The following is a 13,430-nucleotide window of genomic DNA, read 5'->3' on the forward strand; positions in this document are numbered from 1 at the left end:
AAAACGTGCTACGGTTGTCATAAACGTAATAAGGAGAGTTAACAAATCTATTCGTTGTATTCCCATTTCAAACTAGCTACTTTTTGTACAAACTGGGCAACCACACCATGAAAAATAAGACAAACATCTTTGCAAATTTACCCCACATGCAGGCTCTCTTCTGTTTATGCAAATACACACACTGTCCAACATTCCCGTCACTCAAATGTCTCTGTATGCTAATCAACTCAAAGTTGACCTTACACATTTCAAGTGTGTTTAAACCTTCTCTTAATACATCCATGGTTTAAACAGGTTCTAACCAAAAACAAGAACGCTTTAGGTGTGTTTTCATTGAGGCTCAGTGACATTTTCACGACTTGCTACCTCGGAAATATGATGTTATAGGTGTATTTGAACGCACCACATGTTTCAAAAAGCGGAAGCTGGCGGATATATATGTCAATGGATAAAACACAGTGATAAAGCACTACCAGCTTAAATATGAATGGAGAAAGGCTGTTTCCATTATTGTTTTTACCAAAATATTGTTCTAAGTATACCTCCGCTTGAATGAAGTCCCATCATAAATCACAAGCTGTGACTCCACACCTGTCTTCACCTATAGGGGGCACTAAACACACTCTGCGCCAAGTTAAACGTTTCTCAAATCTCGCGGTTTGTCCCTTGCTGGTGTCCGTAGTAGTTGGAACAACATGGCTTCACACACAAGCAAGGCATTTCTGTCCCTAGGTCGAATAAATGTTTCTGGTCTTGGACTCCAGAAATCAGTGAGCAGAGTCACATACGCGACGGATTTGTCTATACGTTCTTCTAATGTAAATAAAGGTGAGTTATTTTGTCGCTGCTAAAATAGTTCACAAATGCATGCTGCACGCTTGAAATGCAGTTACCAAGGCCATGTTAAGGTGTCTCCTGTTCTTTGACAGTGATGTACTTTGCAGTTAGTGTATAAACTTCTAAACTGGACGCATGAGGAGCTGTTTACACGAACATCCCGATTTTATAACTGTAGTAGTATCTTCGTGTATTGTCAGGGGTTCCTGTATCTATTTTATTGGTTCATTATGATCACTACCAAGATTACGTTCTCTCTCTTCCTATTATAATCTACCCACAGTAGATGGTGCATAAAACCTCAAAAACAGATTCATAGTCTAGCTTCTAGCCTAATCTGAAAGAACTAGAATAATATATAGCCTATTTACTAGTTATAGAGCTGCAATTGTTGATATCAGTTAATCTGATTATTTTCTTTTTTAATCAATCGTTTTGTCAACAACAACAAAAAAAAAACTGATTGTTCATCACAAATTCGAAATGCCCAAGGTAATGTCATCAAATTGCTTGTTTTGACTCCACAAAACCCAAATATAGTCAATTTACTATCATAAAAGGCAACCAATGCTCATAATTAAAAAGCTGGAGATAGGTGCAACTATATAGCTTGGGATGTTTGCTTAAAAAATTACCTAATGACAAAATATTATTATATTACTATTATTTTTCTGTATATTGACAAATTTCTCGTTAAACCAGTACACTTTCAGGTCTTATTTACTATATACAGTACAGCAGTAGCTCAGTCCGTATGGACCTGGCTTGGGGACTGGAAGGTAGCGGTTCAAGTCCTGGTACGAACTGTGGACTGATAGCTGCAGAGGTGCCAGTACGCCAGGGCAATGCTGTGGTGCCCTTGAGCAAGACACAGAACCTCAACTGCTCGGGGCGCTGTGCTGCTACTCATTATTCTGACATCTCTACACATTTGATGCATGGTGTTAATCAAGAAAAAATAAAAGTATATTATTATTATTATTATTATGAGTAAGTGTACTGTTAAATACAAGTGATCATAAATGAAGTGTTTACAGATAACCGTGTTAGCATCATTAATTAAAGTGCTGTTACCGCATTTCTTTTTGTGGACATTTACACATGTACGTGTGTGGCTAAACTTGAAACATTATGAATTGTAGGCCTTCCTGATAGAGGCGATAGAGGATTCTTCAGAAGACCCAGGAGAACTGTAAGTGTGCAGCTTTTATGTCTGATTTCCCAATATATTACATTACATATTTCAAATGAGACAAGATATTCAATAAGAAATTGGATGATATTTCTTATTGAATAGAATAGCACTGATGATTTTTATTGAAACGTTCTTAAATAATGTCCTAAAGAAAAGCTTCCTTTGTCTTTTATGTTTTGGGTCAGGCAGGGGAGCCCAGGACAGAAAAGATGCCGGTGGATCAGGACTGGACTGCAGTTTATCCTGCAGCAACCCCCTTCAGACCGAGCTCTGTCCCCCTGCCTGTGAGGATGGGCTACCCTGTGAAGGGAGGCGTTCCTCCCGAGAAGAAGGGCAACTTGGAGCTGATCAAGGTCAGATCTCATCACTTACATAGAATCACAGCTTGCTGTTTTCAGACTTAAAGAAGAAACAAGAAGAACAGGCGATTACCTCCTCAGACAACCATATTAAATAGACAAAGGAGGACTACAAATGCTTATGTATTGGTCACTGAATTAAGTTGCAGCGCTATTCCCACACGGTTCAAAAGAATAAGATCTTCTACAAGTTTAGCCACAGTTGACCGTGGGCTGTATCTGTTTGTATCCTATCTGTCAATGTAGATTTTACCTCCTAGTTTTTATTATGTATTATTGTAGCTGGGTGATGCACTTGCAGTACTGATGGCTCTGTGCCCGGATTACTGAGCTGATGTGTCCAGACACCAGCTGTTCCATCTGGACTCAAGCTACTTGCTGATTTAATTTTTTTTACTTTTTCGCCATAAAATTACTTTAAATTACTTCTTTTTTCATCAATCCACACAAGATAACTCACAGTTCGAAATGTATCTTTCACAGATCCCCTCTTTACACACACAGCACACACATGCAGTTTAGGGGCTAGCATAGGGTTAAGCATGGTACGGCGCCCCTGGAGCAATTTGAGGGGTTCAGTGCTTTGCTCAAGGGCACCTTGGCCGTGCCCAGGAGGTAAACTGTCACCTCCAGCTGCCAGTGAGACACTCCATACTTGTTCTGCATGGGGATTTGAACCAGTGACTTTCCGATTCCCACGCTTTTGTCCAAACACATGCCAAGAATGGGGATTATGAAAAATGTATAATAATAATTTAATGTTGATATAAAATATGATATAATATCCTTTACTCAAAGGATAAAGAGGATAGATGTTGTTTACTACGCCCTTTAAAACCAATGATATCTGGCATTAAATATTTTTTGTAGACTTAAAATTCTGTGATGTTTGAGTTTTGCTTTACGCATGTGGGATGTAGATATTAAGACTGCAGAACATTTTTGTGTTTTTGATAAATGAACAGTTGTGCATTTGAACAGTCACATAATCTCTTGCTCATAATCTCTTTCAGATACCAAATTTTCTTCATTTGACACCGGCAGCCATCAAGAAACACTGTGAAGCTCTGAAACGTAATTTCTTTTTTAATTGTAAAAGGAAATGCTATTTCATATTTTGTGGCGTTTAGCAGCAATATATTATTATTATTATTATTATTATTATTATTATTATTATTATTATTATTATTAACTTAAATAAGAATATATAGGCGTATTCCGGTTATGTAAAAAAATCTTTCCCTGCTTTTAGCATTCTGTACAGAGTGGCCCTCTGCCTTGGACACTGACAAAAAATGTGACGAGCACTTCCCTATCAAAGTAGGAAGCACAGACTACGTGTCTGCCGGCCTGTCTGTCAGAAACCCTTCAGCTCGCATTGTTCATCTCAAAGTGAGTTTCCTTGCCGTTCGTTTTTTTTTGTCTTTGGTTTTTCTATAAATTGGTTTTGACTGCTTTTACTTGATGGCCTTTGCTTTAACTGGGTTTCAACTGTGTGTAGAAAGTCATTTGTGCAGAAACCTGACATGTAAAATGAGATTAGAGATTTACAGAGATGCATAATCACCAGCTGACATGTCCCTGTGATTTAGGAGACGTTCATTGTCCAGTGACCTCAAACCTAAGAAATTATGCCATCACGTCGAGATTACAGCCCTATAGGATTATTTTACATTTGAAGCTCTGTTGCTGTTCTTGTGGTAGTTTAAATTATATAGAAATTTGTGTTTTTATTATTTGACAACTTTGTACTTTCACAGATAAAGTAGCAAAACATTTCATCATTGACACATTTGTTGGGGCATTTTGATATTCCTCTTAATCCCCCCTACCACTAATCCAGCCATGTGTAACCCTCCCCACAGACCAGAACCATACATGTGAACACATAAAAACATGTATGAACCACAATCCATGAAAAAGAAGATTCACCCTTAAGATTCCAAGAAGTTTTCAAACACAATATGCCAATAATTTTCCAGTTAAAATAGAACAATATAAAAGATTTAGCAAATGGCAATTACATTCAGAGATGTTCTACATGGGTCATAAACAAAAACAGATCCTTTGCAAAATGTAGCTAATATTTTAACAATCACATACTTTTATGTGAAGGTGTTAGCCTCATTGTTTTAGTTTCACAGGTTGATATAAAGGGCAAAAGAGAGCAAAACACCATTTACTTGGTGTCTGAAAAGTCCCTCATCTGGCTTTACTATGCCAAAGAAAGCTGTTCTTATTCTGTTCCATTTTATCTTTGCTGCTTGTATTGTTTTCTAGCCCGGTTGACACCAGACCCTTCTCAGTTGTAACTGAGAAGGCAAGCTTCATTTACAGCCCATTTCCAAAGGGGCGTCACCAACAGACGCCGCTCAAATGCCTCTGGGCGCAATTTGATAGTCCTTCAACCAATCAGACCAACGATACGGGTGACGTAGCAGCGACAGCGGCATCAATGGGCTGCTGCGCTTCGGTGGCCGTCATGTTGAATGTAAACAAAAAGCTGCTCGCCGTCACTGCGCTATCATCATCGTGTAAAGCCCGCCTCAACAGTTGTGATTGGTGCCTCGATTTGGAAAATTGGAAATGGGCTTGAATGGGCTCTTGGCCAGACTGACTTAATGAAACAGGCTTTTTGCGCTCTAAAACATGTCAGATGAAATCAGACTTTACTACACAGATACAGGAATTTAAACTGCCTTTTGACAAATTTGTATTTTTCTTATGTGGAAATGTGTAATTTCTACCATTAATCACTAGCCATCTGCCCCACTGAAACTTTGCCTTAGATTATATCAGCATGGTGGGAATTATTCAGACATTAATCCAGGAGGATTAGGCAGAAAAATAGATTAGAGGGCAAATCTCACATTTTCGGTTTAACAAAAATGCAATCAATCTTGAACGATGAGCAAATGTAGTAGTGTTGCATTTTTCTTTAACCTAGAAACAAAATGCCAGAATGCCAGACATGTGGTTCCAGATCTAAAAAATTTAACCACAGCGAATATGTAATAAGTATTTTCATCAATACAGTCAAAGCTCCGTATAGGTTAAAAAAACAAACATTGTTTTTAGTTTGGCTAGGGGTTTTATTTGATCTAAAGAGATAGAGCTTCAGACAGGAGATGTAGTACATAATGAAATCCCATCTGCCCTAATCTTTTTGTCTGTGTATTTCTCTTTACATTGCAAAGCTTTATGTGGAGCAACAGCTACCTAAACTATTTCTCTCCAGTGGTTATCTAATTGTATTATTGCCATCGCAGGTAAAACTGTCCAGTTTAAATCTGGATGACCATGCACGCAAGAAGATGCTTAAACTTGTTGGGGAGAGATACTGCAAAGATACTGATGTCCTCACCATTACAACTGACAGGTAAACACTCATTCTTTATGGTCCAATATATCTAATAATAAAGTGAGAGAGAAAAAACAAATGCCCTGAATCTCTTCCCTTTTGTCTTTTCTTCCCTCCCTCTACCAGCTGCCCATTGAGACAGCAGAACCATGACTATGCCATGTACCTGCTAACTGTCCTCTACCACGAGTCTTGGGTGAGTTGAAAATATTAGTTATTTTCCTCTACTCTGCTCCACTGAACCCATTTCTGTCTCGACTGAAGATGACATGGAGCAGGTAGATGCATCAGTCTCAGTGACTGGATAGGGGAAATACTGCCCCTACCCATAAGCCCAATGGAGTAATAACAAATTTCAGATCCGTCTTCAGCTTGTACCTCGACTCCTTACAAACTCTACCAGGGCTTAGCTGAGAAACCTGTGCCTTTTTTTATCTCTGTCCACTCTCTCCCTGTTTGTTTACTGACCTTATATCCTCTTTCAACAAGTATCCATACATTTAAAGACTGGTAGCTCTCAATTGTACCGCAGCACTGCTGTCACTTTGAGAGGTTTTGTTTGAGATCAGATGAATGATAACTGATCTGATTAGCTGCGGTATGCAATATTAAAGGCTATCACATGGCTTGCATTAACTGCAGGACCCTCACTTGATGTATTATGTGGTATAATCAGTCTGTGTAAAGCTACTGCTAGCAAAGTTATTACTTTAACTAAGCATGCAAGTTCTATGAAATAAGTCAAAATAATGCATTTGGATAACTGTGGTATAGTGAGCAGGGAGACGTTTGTGCGTTTTTTTTAGATATTTATTTTTTAATATTTATTACCAATTGCATGTACCTAACCTTATTGTGATAAACATATTTTCTTTCTTCTCTCATTTTGCTTTGTATCTGTTAATCTGGATGGCAAACTGCTGCATACAATTGTCCTTACAGGGAGAAATAAAGTTGTATTGAGTTGAATGTTCAAGCCCTAAATTTACAGGTTGGTGTTGGAATGGCACTGAACTGGCACAATATTGTAGTGTGCATTAAGATTTCGTAAAAATACAAGAAAATTAGTATTGCTCTATTTGAGGAATAAAATATTCTACAAAAACTACATTCTTTACAAGATGTGTATTCCTCCATCTGCATCTTTCTCTTTTGATGATATTTACATATGGCTGGTGACATGGCCCAGTACCTTTCACCTGGGGAATTCTTGTCCATCTTGCTCCACGATCTGAGCGACTGAGCCCATTAGGGAGGTATCAGACTTGAATAGGCAGAAGGATGGCAAACAGCAGCATTGTCCAGTTGACATTTCTCCACAGACTAGGGGGAAACAGACTCCCCTATCAGGTGTTGACCCTGATACTCTTAATTCACATTAAGCCAGCCATGCCACATCAGAGAAGTCTGCCACCAGCTCATTAGCCCAGGCGCTCTTCACATGAATTTGCAGCCAGACCACATAAAAGAAAGTGACTCTCCTTATTGTGCAACCTTTGCCTTTAGGAGATTTTCCGGTCATGTCTTAGTCACATGAAAAAAAAAAAAAAATTCTCACAGTTGGGAAAGGTGTCCGAGCCAGGTAGCAGAACACTGCCCATTGCCCTTTTAGACTCACAATGGAAGGCACAGTGCTTGTCCAGCAGGCTTGTGGAAGCTGTGAGAGTGGCGTTGCGTTTAGGTTGTAATGCTAGCCCACAAAGAGGCCAATTGTTAACAGCCACTGAGGTGATTTTATCTCCCCACTCAGGGAGACGGACCTTCCCTGCTAATTCCAGTTTGTGCTAATCCAGGCCGGCGCTGGGGCTGACCCCTCAAAGCTGCCTCCAATGTGGAGGGAAGTTTACCACTAGAGGCACTCCATCTAAGTTAGTGCCTCTATGCCCAACACCTGTCCTTTCCCTGAAATATAAATGTTATTTTGCAGGTACATGAACTCGATCAGGAAAACAGGTGGTTTGTCTCCTGGCAAATTATTAGTTATTCTGTCTAGTGACCAAACTACTTAGTGACAGATGCAAGGACAGACATGGTGTCCCTGCTGTCATCTTTGCACTATTTAATTTAGCATATTGTATTAAATCCACAACCGCATCAGGAAGAATGCCAACTTTGCCAGTAACACATGACTTAATCAGTTTGTATGAGGATGATCTGCAGAGCCTTCTTTGTTGTAGCGAGGCACAAAGCAGAACATTTCTTAATCTAAAACTAATACTACTATTTATTAGGCCTTCGTTATTTCAAAGGAAGCCACTGATGTATTCCCAAGTATCAAGTTCTCCTCACTCACTAGGGCGTGGACTTGTTCCAGACGGGATGTTATGGGGATAAGATATGTATAGCGGTAATGATGGTCATTAACCTCAAACACCTGGAGAGCAGCAGAGCTGAGGCTCTGTCGATGCCCTGCTTTAAGCTGCTGCACAATGGGGTGTATTGTTCTCAAGGGAATGTGGTGACAGCTAGACAGGCAGCAGAGGGAGCACTACATATGGAGAAATACTATCTCTGTGAGAGGAGCATCAAAGAAGGGGTGAGTGGTGACCAAGGACCCCCATATTTGACATCTGTTGGCATAATGTGTTCCCAACTAGAGACTGAGCAAGATCCATAAAAACATAATGTTGTTAATGTTACATTTCTTTCTACTTTGCTGAACAAATTCAAACCTCTTCCACAATCATACACAGTTCAAATTTAATGCTACAGACAACCCTGTTTTTAGTCAGTTTGGATAAATCTCCTTCTGTAGTCTGCGTGTGAAGCATGATTTATGCATCTGCGTTAAATCTACGCCGTGGCCACATGGAGAAATGGACCCTACGCCATAGCCTGACGTGCACCTCTCAAAAAATTTAACTACATGTTGCGGCGAGACCCGTCACTCAGCTGTGGCTTGATAACATTGCATTTCCCCCTACTCTCATTTCCTGGTTCTCCTTCCCGATAAACATGAAATCAAGGAGAGGGTTAACTTTTTACTGCTACAGATTTCCCACCGTGGTCAGAAAGCACAGGGGAGACAATTTGTTTCGCTCACTATTCCTCTAGAGTCGGTACTCGCTCCGAAGCTAATCATAGTCAATCGCTCGCTCCACCACTCAATCCCCACACACATGCCGGCCCAGCTATTAGATCGACGCACACACCAACGCCCAAGTATAAACTTCAGGCCACTTACGTAGGCTACGGCGAAAGCTCTGTGTGGAGCCTCCGCAGAACCATAAATCACGCTTAAAGGTAACAAATGTGTTCCGTTTTTCTCATTCTTTAGAAAACCGAGGCCTGGGAGGCTGATAAGACTGTGGCAGACATGGAGGAGTACAGCTGGGAAGACAGCCCGTCCCAAAGAAACGTCTTAGATATGCTAGTACGCATGAAAGTGGCTGGGGAAGGAGAAGGCGAGGAACTGCGAGAGCAGCTGCTGGGAAGAAAAGAAGTGCAGGAGTATAAGGACTCTGTCACGAGGTTGAAGAATGAAGGAGAAAGCGAGAGCACCATGCTGCAGTACAAAGAGGCTGTCAAGAAAGTACTCAACCTGTAATACAGCTTAATGTACACATTTATTTACATGAAGATGGTGACCAAGTGCAGCAGGGACCACAAAAACATTAATACTTGTGGCCTCATGTATCATTTTAGATTCCATCTACGTACCAGTAGCAAACAGATTACTGTAGATAATTACTGTTCCATTATACATGAGGATATTACAACCTCAAGGTTCTCAACTACTGTATTTATTTTCCAAAATAAATGTACCGTCATCAGGTCTTTAATACAAAAATAAAAGACTAATGTATGCTGTTGTTCTGTCTTTGAAGTTGGGAAGTTGTGTGAAGTTGGTGTGCATGATGGTTAAAGCTTTTATGTAATGAAATCCCCTTTCAGTCCACACCCATCCCACTCTCATCACTGTCAGTGGCACCCTAGTGAAAGGATGCTTTCAGCAGCAGGTTGTTGAAAAGTACCTCAACCTTCTTAAGGAGTTTTGGTCTGTGGTCCGTGCACTTTTAGGTCAGAAGAAACTCAATGCACAAAGGAGATGTGCTGGACTGAAGGAGGGTTAAACACTGAAGGCCACACAGTAAAAAATGGTCTATCATTGCACATTGTTGGCAATCTGAACAACCCTTTGAAGTTTTTTTTTCTTCTTCTTTAAAGCCCACTTAAGACCAGCGAACACAACTGGCCAAAGTTCTTGAGGTTTGGCATCAACATCAATTTAAACTCGTTGAAGTAAATCAAAATGTAGTTCAGCCAAATGGACATCATATCGTCTTTCTTTGGGCAAATTGCTGCAATCAAATACATTGGCCGAGTTAGGATCTTCTGTCGAAAGTCACTGCGTCACAAGTGAAACCAAAATCATGGCAACTACGTATTTGGTTATCTCATCTAATCCACACAATGCCTCTGCCTGTTCAGTTTAAATATGCAGAATTGTAACCTCAATGCATCAGTTGACAGTAACTCAATTATCATCCCTATCTGCTTAAAATAAAGCAAAGTTGCTATTAAAATAATCCATTATGTGAAACTTATTTTACAAAAATAAGTTGGTACAAATTCTAATTTGTCAAATGTCATTTCATCCTGGATTCCTTTTATTAAAAATATTGCTGTAAACAAAAGAAAAAAGAGGGTTCCATCTTTTTTTGTCTTGGCCCTACTTTCAGGAGTTTTCTCTGACCAGCACATACTTTATCAGACGCATGGAGCCTCTTTTCCCTCTCCACGATGTTCGGTAGTGTCCCATCCTCTTCCTCTGGCCCCTCCAGCTCACGACCAGCAGAATGGAGCAACAGCAGCTCAGCAGCACTGTGATACAGATGGCCACTGCAACCAGCAAGGTGTGAGCTGCTACATGCCACCCGGGTCCCAAACCCCCGAAGGTGTCCTCTCCGCTGACACCCTGTCCTTCCTCACTGCCTCCAGTGTGGTTACTCTCCAAACTGCCCTTGGTGTCATTGGGGTATTGCTTGGTGCTCTCTATACTGCCTATTAGGGTCGTGGAAGTTAGAGGGCTGGTGGACAACTGAGAGAAGGTGGTGGTGTGATGCTGGGTAGGGGAAGTAGAGGGCCGTGCAGTTGGGCTAGAAAAGGCGTGAGTGGTCTTGGGATTGTAAGGGCTGAGGGTTGTTGCTGTGGTGGATGAAGTAGGTGTAGTAAAGCTGGGTGCAAGAGAAGTGGAGGTGCTCAGAGTTGTTGTTTGTGCATTGTTCCATGAAGCTAGTGGAGTCTTTGAAGTGGAGGATAAGGCAGTTGTAGTTGTGGGAACTGCTGAAGGCTGACTGGTGCTCTGCAGCGTGGTGGAACTGGTGGCATGGGTGGATGTGGTGAGCACTCCGCTTGCTGTGGTGGGGGGTTTAACTGTGGGTGCTAAAGTCAGAGGCAGTGCAGCGGGCGGAGGTGGATGAATGAACTGGCGTTTGTCTGAGGGCAGCGGCTCTGAGGCGTTGCCTCGACTGTAGTGGTGGGGTAACACACGTACATTGGAGGTGAAGTATTTTCCAAACACCAGCAGGTCAGGATCCGCGCCTAGGAAACAAGGATATGTTGTTGGTATAAACATACTGGTTTTTGAAAATGTGTCTAACATTTTAATCATGAATAATTGTGTTTTTTTTTATTTTTCCAAAAGAAATTAAATTATTTTATTTGCATTAATTTTACTGTATTATTATTAGTAGCAGTAGTAGTATCTCATTGGTAGAAGAAGTATTCAGATCCTTTACTAGTTTTTACCTATGAGTCCTGTTCTATATATTACTTGCAAATAGCATTGTATTGTAGTTTTTATTATTATTATAACCTTTATTTAACCGGGAAAAACCCATTGAGATTAATAATCTCTTTTTCAAGGGTGACCTGGCCAAGACAGGCAGCAGCATATAAAAAACACAAGGGGACAAAGAACTTTATTACAACTCAAGTAAAGCAAAGCAATTCATCAATTTAAAATAATTAAATAAATATAATAATAAAATAATAAAAAAGAATATTGAAAACACTGACATCTTAAAGAGTATGCCTCCATTTATTTCATTTTGGATTTAAAAGCATTTACCGAGATTAATTAATTTCAAGTAATTCTGCAGTTCATCGAGGTGGTGATGATATTATATATAATATTAACATTTTATGAGATCACGAATGAAGGGGTTGAAAATGAAGTCAAGTTAAATACAGGTACCTCAATATAATAGCCTACTTTATTAGCTACTTCAGTAAGTGTACTTCCCATAGTTTCATAGCTCATATCAAAATAAATTGAGAACGTAATATGCCCTGGCTGTATAGTCTATATGCATACAGGGAGAGTAAAAAGTATAACCACAGACAACATAATCGTAAATTAGAGCAATTTTCAGGACTCACACTTTACTTACCCTTCGTGATGTTGTACAAAACAACGTTGCCTCTGTGGCTGAGAATACAGCTCTCCAGTGTTGGACAGTGCAGGTGGAAGCAGTTCACGTTTTCTTGAGTGGCATCATAGTGAAATATGGCCAGATTACAGGAAACTGTAAGAGCAAAGACGATAAAAACCAGTGTAGAGGATCAGTGGAAGCATTACAAATGGTCGAAAAGTTAAAGAATGCCATTATACGGTTCAATATGTGTGTGTCTTGATTATGAACCATTACTCACAATTTCGCGTGAGGCAACAGGTGCGGCTGCATTTCAGCGCCGTCTCCTCCTGGTAATACTTCAGCAGCTGCGCTCCCCTCCGCTGGGACTCCTCGATATCGATGAAAATCCCGGGGAAGCGTCGAATCCAGCAGTTCTTATAATACGAGGTCGGTGAGCACCTCGACTCAGTGTGGCACACCAGACTCAAAACCATCAGCGCACCCCATGTGACATTCATTGCGCGTAATGTAAGTCAGACCATGTTAAATTACAATCTGGACAAAGCATCGACATCTGTGGAGTTGACAGGCATGAAGTGGAGCCAGTGGTCTGATTTTACTGGTGCCGGTCTCTCTCCAGGTGTGTCACAGCTACGCACCTGGAGAGACCCAGCCTTGCGTAAGGTGTGCAGGCTGAGCCATGGCAGCTATATTGCAGAAGCTGATTAGCATTACAGTATCTACCTTTCTGACAGAACGGCACCAACTACTGTATAATTTAATAAAGGACACTGGTACAAAAAGCAGAACTAATCTGCAAAGCTAGTATAGAATACAATATGAGGAATACCATACAGGGGTGGGACACAATAACAGAATCACCTTACAGTATACAGTCAAATATAATCCCTCTCTCTCTCTCTCTCTCTCTCTCTCTCTCTCTCTCTCTCTCTCTCTCTTTCTCTCTCTCTGAAGTTGATCACATCACATGCCACTTTCATTTTGTTTCTGAGCACTTTAATGACTTATGTCCATGATGGCTTAAAAACTGAGATTGGAAGTTCATCATTGAACTGGAAAACAACAACTGACAATAAGACTGGCTGTTTTCAAGGTCAAAAATGAACTTTCACTCTCAATCTCTGTTTACAAGCTTACAACATGTTCAGTACCTGTATTTGACTCATCTCTGTGGCATTTTCAAAGCTACAGTTTGTGGTGTTTTTTTTTTTTTTTTTATTGGAATACAGGAAGGTATTCCATTTGTCCACCCCTGTATGGGAGCATTTGAAGGCCATGAAGAAGCAATTACTTAAATG

The 13,430-nt window shown here is 40.4% G+C and overlaps 2 protein-coding genes across 2 annotated transcripts; one reads left to right on the forward strand and one right to left on the reverse strand.

The window, feature by feature from the left end:
- The first annotated feature begins 650 nt into the window (after window positions 1–650).
- mrps35 (mitochondrial ribosomal protein S35) lies at window positions 651–9,558 on the forward strand. The gene is made up of 8 exons (XM_028585568.1): window positions 651–828; window positions 1,980–2,029; window positions 2,218–2,385; window positions 3,405–3,465; window positions 3,644–3,783; window positions 5,661–5,770; window positions 5,879–5,948; window positions 9,030–9,558. Exons 1-8 carry the CDS (start codon window positions 696–698, stop codon window positions 9,297–9,299), a joined length of 1,002 nt encoding a protein of 333 aa, XP_028441369.1. The 5' UTR covers window positions 651–695; the 3' UTR covers window positions 9,300–9,558.
- On the reverse strand, window positions 9,342–12,677 carry mansc4 (MANSC domain containing 4). The gene is made up of 3 exons (XM_028585566.1): window positions 12,410–12,677; window positions 12,148–12,282; window positions 9,342–11,296 (listed from the first exon to the last, which is right to left on the reverse strand). The coding sequence occupies exons 1-3, from the start codon at window positions 12,627–12,629 to the stop codon at window positions 10,431–10,433; spliced, it is 1,221 nt and encodes a 406-aa protein (XP_028441367.1). The 5' UTR covers window positions 12,630–12,677; the 3' UTR covers window positions 9,342–10,430.
- Window positions 12,678–13,430: the final 753 nt, after the last annotated feature.

Source organism: Perca flavescens, chromosome 8, assembly GCF_004354835.1.
Source record: "Perca flavescens isolate YP-PL-M2 chromosome 8, PFLA_1.0, whole genome shotgun sequence".
NCBI lineage: Eukaryota > Metazoa > Chordata > Actinopteri > Perciformes > Percidae > Perca > Perca flavescens.